Here is a 23,924-nt window from a genome sequence, read left to right as displayed (position 1 = left end):
CTAGACATGCTGTGTGTTCCCTTCTCTCCCCACCTGTTGCCTCATGACAGCCTCCACCAGGACCAACCCCACAATCTGACAAGGCGGCTTTGTGAACCCAGTGCCCCAGGAACTTTGGGCAGCTCCCCTGACAAAGGTAAAGCGTGAGCTTTCAGAGGGTTTTGTGGAAAAGTGGGGTTTAGGTGCAGTTGGAAAGCAGCAGGCCTTGGTGCCAAGCAGGGCCACGTGGAAGGGACCAGCATCAGGTCTGGGCTCCAAAGGGCAGCAGCGGCTCTGTTCTCTCGGGAACCACAACGCCATTCTGGAGCTCGGCGCCTGGGTTGGAAATCTGGCAAAGTTGACTCAGGTTCTCCGGGCGGGAGCGGGAAGTTTTCATGCTCACTGAGAGAGCGTCAACAGCAAAGTTTGGGCTGATCTATGATTTCGGAGTTTTAAGTTCTTTTGGAGTGAAACATTCACGACTCAAAGGGATCTTTATGGTACTTTACAGGTACAGACACGCGTCCTTGAGAAAGAACGTTTCTTGTGAATTTTAGGATCGGTAAAAAGCATCAGCTGGCTTTATCTGTCTGTGTCTGTCATTGGGGCCTGATGAGTGGCCCAGCTGATCCCGCAATCCTAGTTCTCTGTCTCTAGGGGGCAAGATAGGTATTTGTCAGTTAAGTGCTCCCTTGATTGGGTAGGGCAGGGGTTGGAGGAGGCAAAGGGGCCAGGAGGAGGCTGTTACTGAAGTCTGGCCTGGGTGAGGGGGTTCCGGGGGACATGGAGGGAAAGGGGTCGATGCAGGACCTATCTTGGAGGTAAAACAGAACCTGGGGAAAGAGGGACGAGGAGGCGTGGCAGGTGTTGACATGCACTGAGGAAGGAGGTAGAGAGGAACAGTTTTGGAGGGAAGAGGCTGAGTTTGGGTTCCGCTGGGCTGGCTTTGAGGTACAGCCTTGCAGAGATGCCTGCTAAGCTAAGAGCATATGGGGTCAAAGTGCAGGCTTGGGGGTCAGCACAGCAGACAGCAGGAAGTGAAGTCACGAGGAAGGCTGTTATCTCGGGAAGGGGTGCATGGGGAGAACACGGAGAGGGCCTCCCGCAGAGCAGAAGTCAGCAGGGGCTCGGTGAAAACTTCCTGGGAGAAGGGAAGAGAGAGGCCAGGGACTAGCGACCTAGAAGCCCAGAAAGGAGGGCTTTAATAAGGCATGCATGCGAGGACTGAAAGTGCCCGCTGTATTTAGGGACAGGGCCCCTGGGGCCAGGTGTCAGGGGTTTGAGGAAGGAATGGAAAGTGAACGAGTTGGGATAACAGTCTGGAAACATTCTGGAGTGGAGCGAGGGGGGTGGGGGTACTGGTGGAGAAGGGCGTGGGGTCAGGGACAGTGGGTCAGGCTGGAACGGATATGAGCACGGTTAAACACCGCTGAGAAGGACGAGTTAGTGAACGCGGGCAGAGGACTCGGTTATCTGGGGGAGGGTAGGGGAGGGCTGGCACCCAAGCTGCGGGTTAGGGGTATCACAGGGGAGCCGCCTGGGTCTGGATCCGTAGCCAGTTACCTGCCTCTTCCCTCATTGTCTCCACTGGGCCCACTCTCCTCTCTCCCAGCTACTCCCTCATCCCAGCCACATCCCAGCTTCTCCCACGCCCCCCCCCCTCCCCCCCAGGTGCTCCTCGTTGCCTCCCGCCCCAACCCTGCCCCTTCGCTCTCCTGCCCGCCCTCCCTGCTCCTCTGCAGCCGCTCCCGCGGGAATCCTGCCGCTCCCGGGTGCTCCTTCCGGCCTGCTGGCCCCGCCCCTAGCCCCGCCCGCCGAAGCGCCATGAGGTGCACGCCTATTGGCTGACTTTTTTACAGGGCTCGGCCCCCTCAGCTTCCATGTCTGCTATTGGGGCAAATAGCTGCCCGTCAGCGCTGTCGCCTGGCAACGGGGGCGGGCTGCTCCGGAGGAAAATCCATGCCGGAGACCTGAAAGGCAGGTTCCGCTGGGAGCTGGGCGGGGGGCGCTGGCCCGGCGGCCCGGAGCGAGCAGCTGAGCCAGGGGAGGGGTCTGGGGCGAAGGCCCGGGGCCCGGGAGAGAACGGTGCCCGGAGTGGGCTTGGGCCCTGCCCCTCTCTGGCCGCCCACTCCTCTGGGCCCCAGGGCGGGAGAGGTGAGGGGTTTGGGAGGACAGCTGCGAGGGAGGGAGGGCCTCCCCGAAAGGTCAGTCGGAGCACAAAATCACCCCGCGTCTTCTTCCTTTCGTGTGGTTAAGATCAGAGGGTCCCAGCAGGTGCTTACTTACCCCGGGATCCCCTGGGTTGAGGCCCGATCTCCGGGAAGGGCGGTGGTAGAGGCGGCATAGACGCGGGAAGAACTGGGGAGCATCTGTGGGAGAAGGAGACGGGCGGGGGCGGGGGGGTTGGTTATGTTGGACTGGGGGTGGGAGTGGGGGATCTTGTATTCGGACCACAACTTACTAGCTCTGTGGGGTGGGGGTGGGGGGGTAGTGGAGCTGGTGGCTGAGTTCACAGAGGGGAGAAAAACAGCGCCCCAGGGCTAACAGCCCTGCAGATAAGCCAAGTGGGGCTCCCTGGAGGAAGGGAAGCCAGCCTTGGGCAGAAGCAGGACAGGTCACCTTCCGGCCAGCAGGGACTGCGCGCAGCCTGACGGCGGGCCCAGGCCTGAGCTGACCCTTCGCAGAGGGCCACTGGTTCTGGGATGTAAGCAGGGCTTGAAGTCTGTATGTCCTGATGAGGTGGTTGGGGGCCTTCCCAGAAAGGGGGCACTGAGGGCCAGGTGACTGCCCTCAGGACAGTGGCCCCTTGGAGGCAGGGGCTGGATGTTGGCAGCCAGAGGGGAGAGCACCCAGGACAGAGGCCAGCGGGGGAGGCTGTGAGGACTGACTGCTATCTGCGGCTCCGTTCTGCGGGAAGACTGCTCCTGGCTGTCCCCCAACACTGAGGGGGTTCCTTGCTTCCAGGCCGGGCTGCTTCCGTTGTTCCTGGGGAGGGACTCAAACTTGCCTTGCTTGGGCCCATCTGTCTCCATTTCTGGCACCCAGAAAGCCCCGTGTTGCCTCATTTAATCGTTTCTTCCTCATGATGGGGCTGGTAGCACTTCCCTCATTTTACTAAGGTTGGAAGAGGCTTAGTAACTTGCCCATAGTTATAAAACCAGCCAGTGTCTGAACTTGAACTTGGGTCTGTCCATCTTGGCTTGCACCGTGACTTCAGAGCTCAGGCCCTTGAGCTGAGAAGCAAGCATTCAGGATTATCTGTGCACTTGGGCTCCGCCCCACTGCCCCAAAACTGCAAGGCCAGTTTCCCACCTTCAGCCCTGTAGCATTTGGGGGCAGGTAATTTGTCGTGGGGGGCTGTCTTGTGCAGTGTAGGAGATTTAGCACCCCTGCTTCCTACCCCCTAGACGTCAGTCAGCATCAGCAGCCGGACCTCACTGCCAGATGTGCCCTAGGGGACACAATGGCCCCCAGATGGGAACCGCTGATGTAAGCGGTCTTAAAGTGACATCTAGGTGCTTCCTGCTGAAAGAGAACTTGGTCTCTGTGAGCCTACCGAAGACTCAGGCCAGCGTCGGGTTGCCAGGCAAAGAGGCTGTCCTACGTACCGCGAGGGTCCCACGAGAAAACCACTGCCAGGGAAGACAGTTCAGGAGGTTGTATTTGGGGAGAAGGACGCATTGAAGGCCTTCATTTCTTCTCCAGAGTTGGTGAGGAAGACTTGGCAAGATCGTAGTGACCTAGGCGAGGCCAGATGAACTGGGGGACACTTGGTGCCGTTGTTGTGCCTTCTTTCAGAGGAGGGGGGCCTGTCCTTGGAACTGTTTCAGATGTGTCTGTTCACCGGCATTCGGCCGGCGCCAAGCACAGTGGGATGGGGGGCCGGGGGATGTTCTGAGGCTGATGTCCTCCCCACCGTGTGACTCCAGGCCTGGAGTCCTGCCAGAGCAGCTATGCACACCCTTCTCCCTCCCACTTGAAGAAAACCTGTGTTGCCGGTTGGCCCTACTTCTGGGCCTTTCCCATTGTCTCCTGGCGCTGGCCTGTGCCCAGCCCCCTGCTGATGGTCTACACCTCTCCTGTCCTCAATGTTGCCGGCTTGCCCAGCCCTGTTCCTTCCTCACAGCCGGTTGGGCCCCCGGGGGGATCTGGCCGGGCCACTCCGTCCTGCTGTGTTTTCAGACACCAGTGGAGGGACGTGTTCCCGTGGGACAGAGGAGAAGGTGGGGGGCAGAGGTGAGTGGAGGCAGACGAGGAGGGCCCCCTGACTCCAGAGCCCTGCTGGTTCCCCTCAGTGATCTTAGTCCGCCCCCCTGCACCTTTGTGCCCACTGTCCCCACTTCCCAGGGGAGCCCCCTGTGGGAGCCTGGAGACCCAGCCGGGACGTGTCCTTCGGGATATTTTCTCCTGCCTTGTGTTCTCCTTTCGATCCCATCTGACCCCTGCAGCACTTATCTGTCTGTCCCTGTGTGATGGGAAGTTCCTGCTGCCTAGCGCCTGCCTGAGGCTTCTCTGTGTCTGCCCGCACTCTGATGGGGTCTGGCCCAGGGGACGATGAGTCACTTACTGCAGGGTTAGACGAAGAAGAAGGGCCTGGGAGGCGGGGCCTGTGGCCCCTTCGTGGCACAGCCTCTAGGTACACTGTTCCCTCACCTGGAACGTTTGGAAACTTCCGAGGAGTGGCGTTTAAATGCTGGTGGGCTTTTAGCTCCAGATGTCCCTCTTAAAGAGGCTGGCCTCCCCCTGGTAGGGCGATTCCTTGGCGGTGAGCAGGGAGGAGCCTTTCTCAGGATTTGGGGAATTGGAACGCAGGGCAATCAGATAGCATCGCTGGTAAAGAGAGGCCCGGGGGTGGTGTCCGTTGGGGATCCCATCCTTGCTGGTGGCTCTCCCCGGTGGCTTCTGGGTTTGTTTTCTTCTCCAGGCGGGATGGTTCGGCAAACGGAATTGCGCGTGCGGAGTCCCTGGCGGACCGTGGGGCATAGAGGTGGCATCCCGGAGCTTGTCCTTGGGCAGGGGACCGGTCGTGGGGGTAGAGCACATGGCACCGATCCAAGAGGCCCGTGAGTGCTGTAGGGTGGGGAGTGCGTCCCGCCGGGGCGGGGACGGGGGGTACTCGGGCCAGGCTGGCTTCCCGGAATAGACACGCGGGAGCCCGCAGGGCAGCGGGAGGCTGGGCCGGTCCCCCCGAGAGGCCGGCCAGGGATGTGACGGGCATCGGACAGGCATCCTGCCTGCCTGCTCTGGGTTGCTTGGGTGCTAGGCAGGTGGTTGTCGGGCAGAGTCTCTGTGACTTCCAGGTTTGAGCAGGCAAGTCAGGCATGAGCCTGGAGGGGGTGGGGGTGGGGCAGTGTGAGCAGAGCCGGGGAGGGAGGGGCCTGTGCTCCATTTCAGTTAAGGTGATGCCAGTTCTAGGAAGGTCAGGAGGACCGAGTAGCCTTGGAACCCAAAGGCTGAGTGCGGGGGGTGGGGGGTGGCTCTCGGGCTGCTGAGAAACTTGAGGAGTGGAAGCATTTAGATCGGCTGGCCTGTGAGTGACAGCCCCAGACTGGGCTCTGCTTGCCCTCGTTTCCAGCTGCCTTTGTAAGCGCACTGCGGTCCCTGTCTGAATCCTTACTGGGGTCCTCTTTGGGGCACACGGGTCCCCCTGCCACGGTGGCTGTTGGGAAAAAAGATACCAAAATACCAGTAGCGTTGGAGAGGATATGGAGGAATTGCAACCCTCCTGCTTTGCTGCTGGGGTGGAAAATGGGAAACAGTTCGGCGGTTCCTCAGAAGTGGAACGTCGGGTTACCGTATGACCCAGCAACTCGGTTCCTAGGTATGTGCCCCCGAAATCTGAAAGCGGGGACTCGAACAAGTATCTGTGTACTATGTTCGTAGCGGCGGCATTCGCGACCCCCAAAAGGCAGACGCAGCCCCGACGTCCAAGGACAGATGCGCGGATACACCAAACGCGATCTCCCGTATCCCCACAGAGTAATTCAACCGTGGGAAGGGATGATGCAGTGGCCTGTGCCACGGTGCGGATGAGCCTCGAAAACACTGTGCTGAGGGAAAGAGACCGGACCCCGGAGACCACAGATTGTGTCATTCCACGTACATGAGTGTCCACAACAGGGACGCCCGTGGAGAGGGCCATAGGGGGCGTCCGGGGGCTGGGGGAGGGGGCGGGGAGTGAACGCCAAGGGGGACGAGGTTTCCTTTCGGGGTGACGGAGGTGTGTTGGAACCGGGTAGAGGTGGTGGTCACACGACACTGAGGATGAGCTGAATATGCTACCAAATTGGGTCTCTTGAAAATGGTTAGTTTCACGTTGTGTGAATCTCTCCTCCAGAGGAAAGAAAGAAGAATCCCTACTGTACCCCGTTTCCCCTTGAGGTCAGCCAGGTCTTGGTGGCCTGCCCTCCCCCTCCCCCTCCCCCCCTCCCCTCTTCCCCCCTCCCCTTTCCCCTCTTCTCCCTCCCCCCTCCCCCTTCCCCTTTCCCCTTTCCCCTTTCCCCCCTCCCCCCTCCTCCCTCCCCTTTCCCCTTTCCCCTTTCTCCCTTCCCCCCTCCCCTTTCCCCTTTTCCCCCTCCCCCCTCCCCTTTCCCCTTTTCCCCCTCCCCCCTCCCCCCTCCCGGGCTCCACCTGGCCTGAGGCTCCTCTCTCCTGGGCTGCGGGAGACAGTGCCTGTGTCTCAAGCAAAGGCGAAGGATGGAATGAATGAGCCACAGCACTTGGCCTCCTGAGAGGCTTTTCTTCCTCTCTCTGCTTTTCTTTCTTTTTTTTAATGTTTATTTGTTTATAGAAAGAGTGAGAGCGTGTGCGTGCAGGGGAGGGAGAGCCGGAGACAGGATCCGAAGCAGGCTCCGGGCTCCGAGCTGTCAGCACAGAGCCCACCGTGGGGCTCGAACCCATGAATCGCGAGATCATGACCTGAGCCGAAGTCGGACGTTTAACCGACTGAGCCACCCAGGTGGCCCTGACCCTGCTTTTCTGACCCCCCCAGCTGGGGGCAGATCCAGGATCACAGGGAAATGCCTGTCCAGTCCCACGTTCACTTTATAGGTGGTATTTTTAAGGCGCTGCTTTGATTCAAATACGTGTGATCATCCAGCCTTCCAGACGTTTTTCAAGTCAGGTTTTAAAAAATACGAGCATTTCAATTAACATACTGATTTTTCTACCTTTTCAGTGACAATGAGTTTTAGAACCGTGTTTTCTTTCTTTCTTTTTTTTTTTTTTTTTTAGAACCGTGTTTTCAAATAACGCGGTCCAGACTGCTTGGCTGTCATGAGTATGCTCCAGGGGGCCGGGGTCGGGCTTTCCCACTTTATTTTCATCGACTCTGTTGCTGAACCACCTTGGAACGTTGCTTAGCTCTGAGGGGTTCCAGCCCCTTTTTGCAGCTAACTCGGCACTGACTGACTGACCGACCATGTGATTGTCAACGTTGATTTTCTACGACGACTGTGTTCTGACCTCTCTGACGTGATCTGTGCCGTGGTGTCTTCTGTAGAGAATTCTGCCGGATACAAGGAGACATGGGCAACAGCAGAAGCCAGTCGGGGCCGAGGTTTTGTTCACAGTTTCTCCCCGAGGAGCAGGCCGAGATCGATGGGTTGTTTGACGCTCTGTCATCGGAGAAGCAGCGCCCGGATACCTCCCCCAGGTCCTTCTCTCTGAAGGCACTAAAGGTGAGAGCGGGACGTGGCCGTTAGCGTGAACTCCAGAGCAGGTGCTGTGGCCTTCGGGCCCAGGTCGGCTCTCCATGGTTGTCTGATGGACGTACGGCACCTTGCGAAGTGCGTCTTCTGTAAAGGGCAGAGAGGATGCGTTCTCTGCTCCGCGGGCTGCGTGATCTCTATCGCGACCGTTCTGCCTCTGTGCCACGGTGCGTTGGGGGACACTTCCAGCTTGAGACCAAAGGGGCCAGCCCTGCTCCCCGTCTCTTAAACCTTTGTCACCCGATTTCCCTCCGAGACCGGGTGGCGGACTGTCTGAGCCAGATTCGTGGGTCCAGAAGGTTCTTTTCTTTTTTTTTTAATTTTCTGAGAGAGAGAGGGCACAAGTGAGTGAGGGACAGAGAGGGAGAGAGAGAGAGAGAGAGAGAGTAGGGCTCGTGCTTAACCGACATGGGGCTTGAACTCACGAAGTGTGAGATCATGACCTGAGCCGAAGTCCAATGCCTAACTGACTGAGGCCCCCAGGCGCCCCCAGCAACCACAGTTTCAAGTGTACTTTGCCTTCCGATGAATTTGTAAGTGTTCGATGTTCTAGGAATTTAATGTCCTCCTAACAAAAGAATGACGTTTAAGTTCCGCGTTTACCTGACAATGGGTTCAAACTGCCCATTTCCCCATCTTTGCACCCCTTTCCGTGGAGCTTTTTTTTTTTTTTTAAATGTTTATTTATTTATGTAGAGAGACAGCACGAGCAGGAGAAGGGCAGGGAGAGGGAGAGAGAAAGGATCCCAGGCCGGCTCCACACGGTCAGCACAGAGCCCACACGGGGCTCGAACTCATGAAACGGTGAGATCATGAGCCAAAACCAAGAGTCGGACACGTGACCAGCCAAGCCACCCAGGCGTCCCCCATGGGGCTCTTTTTTTTTTTTTTTTTTTTTTTTTTTTTTTTTTTGGGACAGAGAGAGACAGAGCATGAACAGGGGAGGGGCAGAGAGAGAGGGAGACACAGAATCGGAAACAGGCTCCAGGCTCCGAGCCATCAGCCCAGAGCCTGACGCGGGGCTCGAACTCACGGACCGCAAGACCGTGACCTGGCTGAAGTCGGACGCTTAACCGACTGCGCCACCCAGGCGCCCCTCCCATGGGGCTCTTTTAGCAGTGTGTTTGGCCAGACAGAGGCAAGACCACATCCTCCTGGGTGATGTGGAGGTTGCAGTGTGGGAAGGCGTTCCAGCAGCCGCCTCCTTTAGCATGTGCAGAGTGGGAGTTGGGGGGCCTTTGGGGATCCCCAACATGCTCACTTTGCAGACGAGGAAATCAGCCGGGGAGGTTATCTCGGTCACAGCTATGTGCTGTGTGTGTGTGTGTGTGTGTGTGCGCGCGTGTGCATGTGTGTATAGATCTCCACTAAACCAAAGCACCCCAGTTTCCTGGGCCACCCACTTAGCTGAAGCAGACAGAACCAGCCAGGGCAATTACATTTTTTTCTTAACGTTTATTTATTTTTGAGAGAGAGACAGAGTGCGAGCAGGGGAGGGGCAGAGGGAGAGGGAGACACAGAATCCGAAGCAGGCTCCGGGCTCCGAGCTGTCAGCACGGAGCCCGACGGCGGGGCTCGAACCCGCAAACCGTGGGATCGCGACCTGAGCTGAAGTCGGACGCTTAACCTACTGAGCCCCCCAGGCGTCCCGCAACCGGGCCAATTAAAGGCATGAGCGCAGAGTAGAAATGATGTGCACAAATGTGTATGTATCACGGTAAGTGGGGTGAAAGGTTGATCAGAAAGCCGGGCCACTGAATGAAGTGTCTTCTGGGGAAGAAGGGTGGGTTGCTTTTTCAGGAGAACCTGGAAAACGTTGACAGAACTGGGAGTACTCTGGAGGGTGAGTGTAGGAACCTGCCTTCCAAGACCCTCAGGCTATGCGTCTTGTCACACACGGTGCAGACACAGTCCGCAGTGCCAGGAGAATCCAGTTTTCAGACCCCGCTGCAAAGAAAGTTCGTGATTCAGTGTGTATGTGACTTGCTCGCTCGCTCTCCATTTATTTGTAATCCCTGGAGCAAAGCAGGTTTGATTGATGTTGGAGTGAAAACGGAGAGCCGTATTTACGGGACGTTATTGACAAGATGTTAATTAAGAATTAGACGTAAATTGGGGCGCCCGGGTGGCTCAGTCGGTTGAGCGGCCGACTTCGGCTCAGGTCATGATCTCGCGGTCCGTGAGTTCGAGCCCCGCGTCGGGCTCTGGGCTGACGGCTCAGAGCCTGGAGCCTGTTTCAGATTCTGTGTCTCCCTCTCTCTGACCCTCCCCCGTTCATGCTCTGTCTCTCTCTGTCTCAAAAATAAATAAACATTAAAAAAAAAAATTTAAAAAAAAAGAATTAGACGTAAATAAAATGTAATTAAAAAGACCTATTGAACACCTTGGGTAAGAAGTAAGAGCTGGAGGAGAGCCGATCAGCTGTGCCCAGACACATGTTCCACGCGTTAATAAATTCAGACACGTACGTGGCTGCCACTGGTCTAGAATGAAGAAAGTGTAAGCAGAGTGAGGAGCAGCCAATGGCCAGAGGCAGGAATGACGTGGCCAATCTGGTGGGGACTGGAAAGTTGGCAGGGCAGGCTGGGCACAGACTGTGGAAGAGCCTCATGGCCAAGAGGAGCCACGAGCCAGGATGCGTCAGGCATGGGCATTTTGGGGGGGGGGGGTGACGCCCTTGGGTGGGGGAAGGGGGTCCACATGGAGTTAGCAAGGTTGAGTGCTGGAGCACTCATCCGGGAGCAGCAGTGGGTGCTCTTGGTCCCTGGTTCTTTTCCTGCGATCCCGCCACACTTAGCTTGGCCCCATGTAGCCTTCTCTCCGGTTTGTCCCCAACAGAGCCACCTAGGGGAAGCCCTTCCGCCGGAGATGGTCACAAGACTGTACGATGGCATGCGGAGCCTCGACCTGCCGGGGAAGGCGAAGGGGCCCAGCGAGAGCGTCTCCCGGGAGCAGTTCACAATGTTCCTGTCCCACTTGCTAAAGGGAAGCTCCGAGGAGAAGAGTCTTGTGATCATGAAAATGATTTCTGCCACAGAAGGTCCCGTGAAAGCGAGAGAAGTCCAGAAGGTAGCGAGGCCGCGAGACCCTTTTGGAGGTTTCGTATCCTCACCTGGGGGTTTAGGATAAGGGTGGGGCACAGGGAGATGTCCCCCTGGGGGGGGGGGGGACCCTGGTGAGGTCAGGACCCTGGACAGAGGCCTTGGTGAGCCGGAGCGTGAATGCCCTTTGTGTGATCTCGTCCCACCCTGTGGCCCATGATGGTCGGCATTGAAAAGATAAACGCCCTTCCCTGTGCTGATAGGACGTAGGTCATGGGTCAGGGTGGAAATGTTACTCATGGTAAAACTGTGGTCTTGCAGTTCACGGAGGACCTGGTTGGCTCTGTAGTGCACGTGCTAAACTACAGACAGGAGCTGAGAGGCTGGACCCAGAAGAGGGGCCCGGGCCCCCCGCCCGGGGTGCAGGTGTTGGCCGCCCAGCTCTTCTCCGAGATGGAACTCCGAGGCAAGTGGCCCGTGCGCTCGCCCACTGAGGCCTTGGCGCCTAGACTGGTACCCCGCGGTCTCAGTTACTGTAGCCTTGTCGTGAAGCTTTGAAATCCGTAAACATGAGTCCTCCAGCTCTGTTCTGGATTATCTTCTGGGCTGGCCGTAAGACGTGCCTCGATAGATTTGAAAGGATTGAAATCCTACAAAGTATGTTCTGCAACCACGATGGGATGAACCAGAGGCATTTGGGAAATTCACAAACAGGCAGAAATTAACATAATTGTTTCTACTGTTTCCTCTTGTTCTGCAAGGTCAGTAGTGATGTCCCCACTTTCGTTTCTGATCTCAGTCATTTGAGGCTGTTGATTTTTCTCGATCAGTCTAGCTGAAGGTCTCTCGGTTTTTGGTGGATGTTTTCAGAGAGCCCACTTTTGATACAGTTGGTTTTCTCTGTGTGTTTCTTCCTTCTTTTGTCTCTATCCTAGTCTTTCTTTCGCGGGCTTCAGATTTCGTTTGGTCTACTTTCTTTAGCTCCCTAAGGTTGAAGTTTAGGTTATTGATTCGAGATCTCTCTTCTTTTTCAATATAGGCATTTACAGCTATACATTTCCCTCTAAGCACTGCTTTAGCTGAATCCCATAAGTTTCGGTACATGTTGTGTGTGTGTTCCTTCCTCTTGGTATTTTCTAACTTCTCTTTGATTCCTCCTTTGTTTGGTCTCTTGCTTGCTTAGATGTGTGTTATTTGATTTCTACATGTTTGTGGATTTCCCAAATCGCCTCCTGTTACTGATTTGTAATTTCATTCCATTGTGGTTGAAGAACGTACTTGGTATGATTTCAGCCCTTTTAAATTCACTGAGGCATGCTTTACACACTAGTTTATATGTGGACTATTCCAGAGAATGTGCCATGTGCACTTGAGAATCATGTATATTCTATTCCCATTGGATGAGAAACCATATGTGTTTGAATTCACTTGGGATTTAAAAATACCTTTTTTGGTTTGGTCTACTTTGAATGAATCCCAATTCATGCAAATGAATCCCTTGGCAAAGTAGATTTGTTTTATACAAGCATTCTTTTATTATAAAGTTGGATTTTAAAACGCATTTTGGAAACAGGTCATATTTCAAAAACCAAGTGGTGAAATTTGGAATTCGGACAGAAGAAGAACAATACGTATAAAATATCAGTGGTCTGTCTTCTGTTACCACCACCATATCGCCTCCATTCTTCGTGGATAAGAGATATAAAACAGGACTGTAGATAGATGTGAAGCATAATTCAGAGTTCGTGAAACCCGTTCTTCCCAGATAAACTGGGGTGGGGGGTGTCCAGTAAGTTACCCAGCCACTACCCTGACTTGCCTGGAGAACATCAGGCTTGGAAAGCTCTGCCAACTGGCTGTGTTGAGTAGAGGCCCTCAGAGAGCGACTTTTGGTGTGGCTGTCTCCGGAACACCCGCTGGAGGGCTTCGGGGCTGGGCCCACGGGTGAGGCCTGGCTGTCTCCTGGGCCTCTGAAGCTCAGCTTGCAGAGGAGAGAAGGTGCGGCTGTCAGATGGTCAAGATCACCGCCGTCCAATAAAAATGGAATGCAGGCACTGAGGCGAGCCACACGTGAAACCGTAAATCTTCCAGTAGCCACGTTGAAAGAGGAAAAAGAAACAGGGGAGTTACTTTTCACGTGTCCAGAGTATACTCTGACATCAGCGGTCACCATAAAAGGTGATCGGGGTATCTTAGATTTCTTTTTGGACACCAAATCTTTGGAATCAGGGCCGCATTTTGCACTAACCGCCCAGCTCTGTCCAAATGAGCGTCACGGCAGGTGCTCTGATGGGGGTCGTGGATATCAGCTGATGCGATGGCCCCACTGGTTGTGTCTCCCCCTCCCCTAGGCAGCGAGGAGCTTCCGGGGCCTCAGCAGCTGGACCGTGACTGTGACCGAGCCGTGATCGAGGACTGGGTGTTCAGGGCCCCCCACGTGGCCACGTTCCTGAGCGTGGTCGTCCACAGAGGCTTTCTCCTCCCGCGCTTGTCCCTCGATCTGGCCCCCCTGGTCCCTGAGCGTCACGTGGACCAGGAGAGGGTGTTTGAGAGCATCCTGGACGTGCCGTCGGTCATCTACGTCAACGCCCACCTGCCCAGGGAGCAGCGACACCGCTGGCACCTGCTCTTCTCGTCTGAGCTCCACGGGCACAGCTTCGCCCAGCTCTGTGGGCGCATCACCCACCAGGGCCCCTGCGTGCTGCTGCTCGAGGACCGTGATGGCCACGTGTTCGGTGGGTTTGCGTCCTGCTCCTGGGAGGTTAAGCCTCAGTTTCAAGGTGAGATTTGGCCCCCCAAAACCGCAGGTAGTAGCACGGGGTTTCTTGAGACTTCCGGCCTCGCGGTTGCTGCCTGGGGACCCCCGAGCCGAGCAGGGCGTGAGCGGGGCTTTCTTCTGTGTCCTACCAGTGCGGTTCTGGATGTGATCAGGAGAAAGGAGACGCTGCCTCATGTGGTCTGGCGCTTCCTGGGTTTCTTCTGTGATTCTGGCAGCAGAGGAAGGCAGAGAGGACAGGGATCCCGACCCCGGATTCAGGCCAGGCAGCAGTGGCCCGGCATTAATAAACAGCGCCAGGTCCGGGCCACGGGGAGGCTGGGGGCTTGGGCTGCTCCTGTCTGATGGGTGTCTCCTCCACGGGCCGCCCCCCCTTCCTGGACAGCCCGTCCCCTGCCCGTGAGTCTGCGTTGCTGCTTCTGTCTTTCCCTTCTGCCCTGGTTTTTCAGTCTTGTGACTTCGTTGTAATTCAAACGCTCTTGATGTGACTTTCCGTGCACTGGATGGTGGTCTTTTAAGGAAATTTTTCCGCTTCCGTAAAGAAAAGTGCTCTGATAAACATTTTTAAAGGACCGTTCATCTCCTGGGCAGCAGGCTGCTCACACACTCAGAAGTGATGTCCCTGCGTGAGCCCCGGCGTGTGGCCCGGGAGGGTCTCCTCGGCTGTGAAACAGGCCTTTCCTGGAGATTCTGGGAGACCCGACGCAGCCCTGTCCTCACGCCCAGGAGCCAAATGGTTAATACCGGCCCTGAACAGGTCCTTAGACATGACAGACGGGGTGGAAAGGCAGTCCCTTGGGGACAGGGACTGCGTGTCTGAACTAGGTTATCTGTTCGTCCCCAGCCTTCTCTCCATGCCACTCTGTGGGGGCCTCCTGACCAGCCCCCTGGTGTCCCTCTCACCTTCCGGTCCATCCATCGTGTCCCAGCGCGTCTGACATGCTGCCCTTCCTCTGAGACCCTGAACGCTGCCCACAGGAGGTCGCCTCTTCTCTCCAGCCTCCTGACCCGCGCCTGTCCCCTGGTGCTTTGTGTGCAGTCTCCCCGGACCCCCTGCAAGCGGCACCCTCCCATCCTCTGATTCGGCACACGCTTCTCTTCCTCTCCCCCCGACCTGTTGGCATGGCCTCCTCGTTGGGACTCAGCGCCAGGTCACCTCCTCCAGGAAGCCTTCCCAAACGTGGGAGGGCCATGTGCTTCCTGCTCATCCTCTGTCACACTGCACACCTCTGCACACCTTCCTCCACTCCGCGAGCTTCTGCGGGCCGGGACGTCGTGTCCAGGTGGCACAGCTGCCATTGCTGGGTCGGTGGAAGGAGCTGAGTCCCTGAGCTCCTGTTTGTTCTAGGATTTGCTTTTCTCTGGGTTTCAGAATGTCCTAGATCTTGAATCCACTTGCTGCCACCAGCCCTTCTCCACTGTGTCCGGGACCCCCAAGACTGCCCACGTGTCAGTGACTCCCTCGGAGCCCCTGCAGGTCTCAGGCTACGGTCCTCCTCGTGGCCGTGATTTATTACGGCAAGAGGACACGGGGCAAGGTCGGCAAAGGGACAGGGGCCAGCTTCCAGAGCCCTCTCCCCCGGGGTCACACGGGACACGCTCGATTCCCCAGCAGTGAGGCGTGAGAGCACATGTGAGGTGCCGCCCACCAGGGCTGCTCGGTAGGGACTCAGCGCCCCGGGTTTTATCGGGGGGGCCGGTCACGTGAGCGCCCTCTGCCCGGCACGTGCCCAAATCCCAGAGTCCCGGGACGAAAGCAGGTGCTCGGCCTCAACCACACCGTTTGCACAAAAGTGTCGGCCCGGGGAGCCGCTCTCGCCAGCTCTGGGAGTGGGGGACCCTCCGAGCCCCCAGATGGCGGCTGAGCGACCCTTCTGGGGGCCGCAGTCTCAGCCCTGTTGCGTTAGCTCACTTCTCGTCCCCACCCTCCTTGTCACCGTGTCTGGGGGAACGAATGGGGCATCCTCCCCCCGCCCGGCCCCGCTCAAGGCCTTGGGGGAGTGACAGGTGCTGTCTGCACGGTTGGGGGCTCAGCCTCAGCATTTGGAAGAACACGCCTATGAGTCGCGTGGGCTTCCGCCCCTCCCAGCCCCTTTGGCATTAACTCCAGGCTGTCTCCGCTGGTTTTAACGTTTTATTACCGAACGGGCTTAGTCTTCAGTAAGAAGGGTGGAAAAACGCCAGCTCCCAACTTTCCAACCCCAGTCCGTGCTGTTCCGAGACGTGAGGGCAGAGGTCCAGCAGAGGGCAGCCTCGCGTCCCAGACGCAGGTCAGGTTCAGCGCAGGAGCTGCCCTCACTGCTTGACGTTGCGGGCCTGATGTGTCGTAGCAGCTGCCGAGTCGCTTCCGTTTTGCTTACGTGTCTGTAGTGCGGTGGACAGACCGGCGGCTTTGGGCCGAGCAGACGGTCTCCCCGGTGCTGGGCGGGGGGCTCGCCTTCCCCGGCCTGGGCTCCCCGGCACCGCACGAACTGGTGCTGCGCGGAAAGGCCGCCTGTGAGCGCCGCGGGTGGTGGCAGGTGCTGAACCCACGGCTGTCCCTTGGGTAGCGGGTATCGCTGACGTGACCTAGATGAGCCTTCTCTGGTGGCTTGACGGCTTTGCAGCCGATAATGACTCCTTGGACCTTCGCCCCTAGGGAGGGAGCCCCCACGTGGCCCTCCCGACACGGCCCTCCCCACGAGAGCACACCCGGATGCCCTCGAAGGAGGCCCCCTGCTGCCGACCACGTGCACTTGGCGGGCCTGTCGCCTCGCTTAGCGTCTGGGACCAAGGAAGTGTTGGTGGAAAGCCAGCCTTGGGGTTGCAGGACAAAGTGATGCTTGCACGGGCACCCGGGGCAGCAGGGTGGGACCAGGCAGTTCATCGGCCTGAAAACACCCCGGCCTTCTGGGGCTACGTAAGCCCGTGGACTCAAGCCGGAGTCTTTCACCTGGAGTAAAGCCCTCTGTCGTGTGGCCCCAGGCTCATCTGTCTTGTCCTCTGACCCCGGCGCTCACAAACCCCGCAGTGTGGCCAGGGGCCCCTCGGTTCCCTGCCTGCCCATGTCTTGTCCCAGCACGGGGTCCCTCCTCCGGGAAGTGCTTTCTCTCAGCCGCCTCTGGTTCAGGATGTCCCTCGTGACCTTGGGTCCACCCCCCTCTCCTCGTGGATCTCTCTGGATTGGAGGCCCAAGGGTTTCCTGCCCAGACTCTGCCAGCTGAGGTATCCCCCCCCCACCCCACCCCACAGAGCCCTCTGGGACTCGAACCCCCTTTCATATCCACCCTCAGCATTCATGCTGCCGGACTGCTCCTTCCCACGTCGTGAGCGGCCCGACCCCAAAGTACTGGCAGCTGGTTGTTGAGTTTCTTGTACAGGTGATTTGATATCAGGTGCCTTCACAATGTCCCCGGGGAGCCAGGCCTCAGGGCCGCGTTCTCACAACTGTGGGGAGTATCCCTTGGTCCCTGCCCCCCCCCCCCCCCCCCCCCCGCCCCTTGCCTCCATCCCTGTCCGTGGTGCTGACGGTGCTGGTGGAGAGGAAATCGCTGCGGACAGGAGGGAGTCCCTGAGCCTTAGGATGCTGGTTATTTCCAGAGTGTTGACCGCCGTCTTCCCTGAGGGGCACACACATGTCCACACTCGTGCCCGGAGGGGAGGCAGAGGGTCGCGGCTGCCCGTGCCCGCGTGTTCCCTTTCCGGCCGCAAGTGCCCCGGGGGCTGCTGTGCACCTGCAGGCTTTCCGCCCCCCCCCCCCCCCCCCCCCCCCCCCCCCGCCGGAGGACGCATTCCTTCAGGCTGGGGACACATCCACTCAGTGTCACGTGCCCACTGGAGGGGGCTGTGCTGGCGAGGCTCCTGCGTGAAGGGGAGACTGCTCTTTTGACTTGAGTGTACTCGGTGGGCGAGCAGCGGCCGATTCCCCTTCTGTCTTCCTTGGTGAGAGCTGGAAGGTGTCCGCAGCAAGCTGCTGGTACGCTCACCACCCCCCCCACACCCCTGCCCTGAGCTCACCTCTGGGTGCCCGGAGGTGGGGGGCTGGTGGGGGGACAGCGAGAAGGCCCGGCCTCTGCGGGGTCTGGGACCTGCCCACTGACCCCTGGTGGCCACAGTCCCAGTGTGCGGTGAGCTCCAGGGGCACAGGAAGACCTGTGTGCAGAGTTTGCCTTGTGAGCTGTGGCTTTTTTGTAGTCCCTGCTTGTCCTGGTGCCCAGCTCACATTGGTGACCCTCTTGTCCACACCCTGCTCACTTTCAGGGGACGACAGGTGCTTCCTGTTCTCCACCTCCCCCCGCATGGCTGTGTATACCTCCACAGGCTACAACGACCACTACATGTACCTGAATCACGGGCAGCAGACCATCCCAAACGGCCTGGTAAGGACTTGAGGAGAGCAGGGGATGTGCCACCTTGGTGCTGTCCTTCCCGCAGCGGGGCCAGTCCCGACGTGCCCAGGCCGACGCTCTCCCCGCGAGCCAGGGGAGCCGTATGCGCTGGGTCGCGTGCGTGGGCCGTGTTCATTCTGCACGGGTCTCCGTGCTGGCGTGACAGCTGGGACGGAAGTCTCTCCTGCACGGTCTGGGTGTGTGTCAGTGGCTGGTGTGCAAACGGTGGACGTGGCCAGTTTTCCCCGGGGTCAGCTGGCCGGCCTGTGGCCTTTGTGGCTGGCCATGAGCTGGGGGAGGGGCACGCCCTGACCTGGGTCCCGCCCCGGACCCATCGGGAGTTGTCAGTGGGCGACTCACAAAACCGGGGCTCCCGTCAGGGTGAACACACCTCCTATCTGCTCTGTGCTGCGGCCGGAGACTCAGCCACGGGAGGAAGAGGATGGGGGTGAAGGCCAAGGGTGGGCGGGGGGAGTGGGAGCTGGGTCGGGTGCCCACCAACGGGCCCCCACCTGTACCTGTGAGCCAGCTTGGTTCACGTGACAAACGGGTCCCCTGCCAGCTCCCCAGCCTGTCTCTTTTCTCTGCTTCTTAACACAAAGCAGCTTTCGGGAAACTCCAGCTCTGTGCTCGCGGGTCCACCTTGTCCCGAAGGAGACGCCCCCGTGTTCCTTCCCAGGCTGCTGCAGGGCCCCCTCGGGGCCACCTGAGGACCCTGGAAAGGGCAGTTGGGTGGTTTCCGGAGCAGCACCCAGTGGGTCCTCAGTAATCAGCCCGAGAGAGAGGCAGCCCTGAGAGTCGGCAGCTCCTGCTGTGGTCTGTCGCTCAACTTCAGTCGCCGGCCACCAGGGGCGCCAGAGGGCGGACGTGGTGGGGACGTCGGGGAAGCTCATCCGGGAGGCTGACGGGCAGTTCGGTCCCCCGGCTGAGCGTGACTGGGGGGGGAGGGGCGCGGAGAGAACGGGCATGAGTCGCCCCGGGTCTGCTTCCTGTGTCTGGTCCCTGCGGTCGCCCGCACCCCGTAGGCGACGGGCAGTGTCCCGGTCTGAGCGAGCCAGGCACCTCTCCGGGGGTCCGGACGCGGATTTTCCAACCTCGGGATCCGTGCTGACCTCTCGCCTCCTCCTTTCACGGTTGGGGTCTCGGGGCCGTGGCCTCCGGTTTTGGGCCTGCTCTGCTGTCACTGGTGCCCCCGGCCAGCGCGGCCCCGGGAGGAGGCGCTGCGATGACCGTCTTAGCGGCTTGGGACGGGTGCCGGGATGCTGAAATTTCCACGCTGTGTGTGTGTTTTGCAGTTAAAAAAGGCGGAGGAAAACCGCATCCGCCTCTGAGCCTCTGAGCCGCCTGGTCTCCGTCTGGGGCTTAAGGCAGGTGCGGGCGGGGCGTCGGACGGAGGAGGCGCTGACGCTCGGCCCCCCACCCCCCTGCAGGGCATGGGCGGACAGCACAATTACTTTGGGCTGTGGGTTGATGTCGATTTCGGGAAAGGACACAGCAAGGCCAAGCCCAAGTGCACCACGTACCACAGCCCTCAGCTGTCCGTCCAGGAGGACTTCCGGTTTGAGAAGATGGAGGTGTGGGCAGTGAGCGAGGCGCCGGGCTCGCAGCAGGTGAGCGCGGGCCGTCGCTCCGCGTGTCGTGTCTCCGCGGGGCCCTCTCACCTCCCTGCATCTCTGCACTCCGCGTGCTGTCTCTCCCCTCTCCACGTGTCGCATGTCGTCTCTCTGTGGGCCATCGCTCCTCTCTCCACGTGTCGCCTGTCTCTCTGCGTCTCTGCTCTCTGCATGTCGTCTGTCGTCTCTCCGTGTGCTGTCTGTCCGCTCTCTGCGCGCTGCCCCTGTGCTCCTGCATCTGGAGGCGCTTTATCCGGAACTCATTCCCAGCGGCTGCTGCTGGACGGAGAGATGCCCGCGGGTGAAGGGCAGAGCTCGGAGTCCTGTCGGGCTCCGTGCGGTTTGGTAGAGGAAACGCGGTTCTGGAACAGGTTCCTGCCCCAGGTGGGAACCCCGGGCGGGTGCACAGCCCGTCTGCAAGATGAGGGGGCTCTGGGGTTCCTTCTCGTTCCAGGGTCCTGCGATGGGCCCTCTGCCCCTCATGACCCCCAATGATGGTTCCCAGGCTGGGGGGCACCTCACTGAGGGTGCCAGAGCCCCCACTGTGTTCTCCTTGTGGCCAACAGTGGGATACTGATCCTGCTGTCATGAGCTTGAAGTCAGCAGGATGTTCCTCGCTTGTCCCCGGCTGTCGGGGAGATGCTCACCTCCCTTCCCTTCTTCCCAAGGCCCAGAGGAACAGGAGCATCCTGGCTGTGGACCCTGAGGCCCAGGCGCTGCTGGAGATCATCGGGCGCCCTCGCCACAGCCAAGGGCTCCAGGACGCCCCGGAGGATGAGTGAGGAGCCCCCCCGGGCTCGGGCCTCCCCAGAGCTGGATCCCGGCTGCCCTGTGCAGGGCATAGCCTACAGACCCCCTCCCTCTGTCGCACGTGCTCAAGTTCAACACAGAGCCATGCTGGTCACGTCCGGGGACCACCCGGAACGCAGTAAAATTCCTTTGCTGCCGTATACGGACTGGTCAATGCCTCTCCCAGAAGTCCCGAGAGCCAGCAACCCTGGTCCTTGTGTTGTTTCTTGCCGAGGCATTCCGGGGACACAGACCGCGAGCCTCTGCTGGAGTGGGCATTTGATGGTCACGTGCCTTCCTGCAGCGCAGTACGGGTTCCAGGTGCCGGGGGTGCTTAGCCTCTGCTCAGGACCCTGCAGCCGAAACCGTGCCTTGATGTTGCGTTTCAGCTGGTCAAGGGCAGAGGCATTGGGGTGTGGGTCTCCGCGCTTTTGGGGAGCAGCTTCCCCTGACATGAAATTTCTGTGTTGATAAAGCAGCACAAACAGTGCGCTGGGAGGGGTGGGGGCGGGGAGAGCCAAAGACTCGGGAGAGAGCAGGTGTCCCCGTGCGACGGGTCCTCAGTGGTTTGCAACCCGGTTCCACATCCGCCCTTCTCAGCTGGTTTTTAAAGGAGCCTGTGCCATGATCTACGGATCACTCGCCGAGGTGTGGTTCTGTCACCGATTTAAACGTGGGCAGGGCGGAAGCCCCGCCACGTCCCGTCGCATAGACTGGTGGTGAGTCGCTGGGAAGTACTGACCCCGGGTTCCTGACCCTGGCACCGCCTCCTCGGTGTCGCCCCCTGGCCCAGAGCGGCTCCCAGAGGGGGGGTGACGGGCCACTCGATAGCAGGGACTCACTCCGAACCAACTCGAGTGACCCCGGCCGCTAACTGGGATCTAGGTCGGTGTCTGAGACGGGCTGGAGGAAACTAGCCTCACTGAGAAGTCCTTCCCCAAAGAGCTGTGTGCTCGTCTCCAGAACACGTATCTCTTCTTCGCCTCTCTCGCCGTAGACTTTTCACCTTCTGCAGATCTGACGAAGAACGTGACCCCCTTATGATCGACATCGCCGGATTCTAAGCCGTCGTCAACTGAGCTGTGGGCATTTTTCAGCTTCTGCTTTTGCTGCCAGGAGGCTCCTCCAACTTTACACTCGGCAGTTACCCCCCCGGCCCGAGCAGAGGCCTTGCAACCTAGCTTCCAGAAGGCACGCGCGTGTCCGGCCAGCGCGCAGAGGGACAGCGCTCTGCCGTCAGACTAAGTCTGACACAGACTTAGTCACTGCTGATTCTGCTTAAAAAAGCCGGCTTTTAATAAGCTTCTCTGGTACGTTGTGTGCTGTCCTCAGCTGCTGGGATCCCAGGCACAGGACATTAGGATCCTCAGATCTCTCTGTAGTAAGTTCTATTTATTACCGTAAATCCGAAGAGTTAGGTAGGTCCTGCACCTTCCGTTTGTTGAGGAATTTGCTTTCCACGGAAAGGAAACTAGGGGCGCCTGGGTGGCTCAGTCGGTTCGAGGCGTCCGACTTCAGCCCAGGTCACCATGTCAAGGTTCGTGGGTTCGAGCCCCGCGTCGGCTCTGTGCCCGACAGCTCGGAGCCTGGAGCCTGCTTCCGATTCTGTGTCTCCCCCTCTCTGCCCCTCCCCCACTCACGCTCTGTCTCTCTCAAAAAGGAACAAATATAAAAAATATTTTTTTTGTCAATGCAACTCCATGCCTCACTAATAACAGGTCTGTTGGTATCTGTACCTTAAATACCTTCACTGCTGCCTCTGTTTATGGCTGTCAGAGAGGTCAGACTTGGTCGGCCCCGCTTTCCTTCCTTGTGCTCATTCTCATCAGAGATCAGATTACAGCCCAGGGTCTGTCTCCCAAGACGGCACCCTCACACGAGGAAGGGCGGGCGCCTCCGGGCGCTCGGCAGCCTGGGGTCGGGGGTGGGGGGGGGGGGCGTTCACCCTTCCGGTGACCTCTTTTGGTGCGAGGCTCTCCGCACACAGACCTGCTCTCTGCACACGCGCCACCGGGCCTGGGAAGCATGTGGTTTTAACGAATGAAGAGTTGGTTCCTTTGTGCAACAGGAGTAAGAATTGGGGACCCGTGGTTTCCCCTTGAGTGAAGACAAATGAGGGCCCCAGAAGGTGCTCGAAGGAGGAGGCAAAAGCATGTCGTTTGTGGTGCGACCATGGCTACTGTTAGCTTTTTCCCCACCGCGTTTCCTTTACTTAATGGCCAGAGGTGTACACGGTAAGGAAGCTTGAAACACGCAGGCTTACATCTCCGTCCAGCTCTTTTCCTCCCCGGAGGCAGAGCCACTCATGAGAAAACCACGAGGGGACTCCTTGCACACCCGGCGTCACTGTGTTTTCCGCGACGGTGTGTCCCCCGCACTTAATTTTTTTTGGTGGAGATCACTGAGTCTCCCCATCTGTGATTTTTGTCGGGAAGAAGAAACTCTTAGAAGTTGAATGGTGGATCCAAAAAATGCCTCTTTAGAGGCTGACACATGAGCCAACCTCTTTTGAGGTTTTATAGCCCTGCCGTACGGGAGCACCTGTTTGCTGCGTTGGTGTGGACACTGTGTTAAAACTTCGTTTTCGTGGACCTGATCACGTCTCAGCTTTATTTTTTCAAAGCCGTCTGTGTCCTGCCCTCCTGGTGTCCTAGGGTGTCGGTTTTCTTCTGAATGATGTGCAAGAGTGCTTTTTGGAACGAAGCAAAGTAGCTGGTGACTTGCATGCCAAGTATTTTTCTCCAGTTTGTCGGACTTGATTTTCTATATGTGAATTTCGCATTTTGTCCCATTTGGCCAGCGTTTCCTCTGACGGCTTCTGAGATTAGTGGTATGCTTGGAAAGTTTTTTGCCCACTCTGTGATTTAAAAAAAAAAAAAATCCTGTTTTCTGCTGCTGCCCCTCTGCTTTGCATTTTTCCTTCTAAATTTTTGATCCATTCAAAACGTATTTAAAGTTTTTTTTTTTTTTTTTTAATGTGTTATTTATTTTTGAGACAGAGGGAGAGCGTGAGCAGGGGAGGGGCAGAGAGAGAGGGAGACACAGACTCCGAAGCGGGCTCCAGGCTCCGAGCCGTCAGCCCAGAGCCTGACGCGGGGCTCGAACCCACAGACCGCGAGATCGTGACCTGAGCCAGAGCCGATGCTTAACCGACTGAGCCACCCAGGCGCCCCCATTCAAAACGTATTTTCAAATGTACCTCTATCTTGTCCCAAAATAAATTCCAGTATCTTTTATATTAAGTGGTACATTTCTCTCCCACTGACTTAGAAGTTCTACTGTCTCTCTCATCACCTGAGTGTCTCTTTGAACTTGAGTCTCTACCTCATGCTTTAAGTCGTGGTGTTTTGTGATAAAAAATGCCAGAGCTGTTCCCCGATGACTTCCGGGTTTCTTTTGGAATGTTCCTCCCTATGCCTGCCTGTTGATTTTCTCCGACGGCTGGTAACCCTTCTAAAAAGTTTGATGGTTGCATGTTGGAGACCGCATCGAACGTAGATTGGCACAGGCAGGGCAGACATCTGGCGGATGTGGCTTCCTCCTGTCCCCGAGGATGGGAACATCGAAGTTTGCGATGTAGATTTTGTCGTTGGGATCGGCACTGTATATGGATTTTTTTTTTTCCTCCTGAGGATTGTTTAAACATAGGA

At 58.0% G+C, this 23,924-nt stretch overlaps 1 protein-coding gene across 2 annotated transcripts; it reads left to right on the top strand.

Moving 5' to 3' along the window:
* The first annotated feature begins 52 nt into the window (after window positions 1–52).
* Window positions 53–23,646, top strand: MEAK7 (MTOR associated protein, eak-7 homolog). Of its 2 annotated transcripts, XM_053906712.1 has the most exons (8): window positions 53–136; window positions 7,481–7,658; window positions 10,527–10,757; window positions 11,051–11,199; window positions 13,085–13,509; window positions 17,745–17,863; window positions 19,303–19,482; window positions 20,154–23,646. In XM_053906712.1, the coding sequence occupies exons 2-8, from the start codon at window positions 7,506–7,508 to the stop codon at window positions 20,265–20,267; spliced, it is 1,371 nt and encodes a 456-aa protein (XP_053762687.1). In that variant the 5' UTR covers window positions 53–136; window positions 7,481–7,505; the 3' UTR covers window positions 20,268–23,646. The 2 variants fall into 2 exon arrangements, with proteins under 2 accessions (XP_053762687.1, XP_053762688.1); XM_053906713.1 differs by lacking the exon at window positions 19,303–19,482 and having other exon boundaries at window positions 20,154–21,494.
* The last annotated feature ends 278 nt before the right edge of the window (window positions 23,647–23,924 follow it).

The sequence above is a fragment of the Panthera pardus genome, unplaced genomic scaffold (genome assembly GCF_024362965.1).
Source record: "Panthera pardus isolate Hobbes unplaced genomic scaffold, ASM2436296v1 HiC_scaffold_19, whole genome shotgun sequence".
Lineage (NCBI taxonomy): Eukaryota > Metazoa > Chordata > Mammalia > Carnivora > Felidae > Panthera > Panthera pardus.
This window is presented reverse-complemented; position numbering and strand designations above follow the sequence as displayed.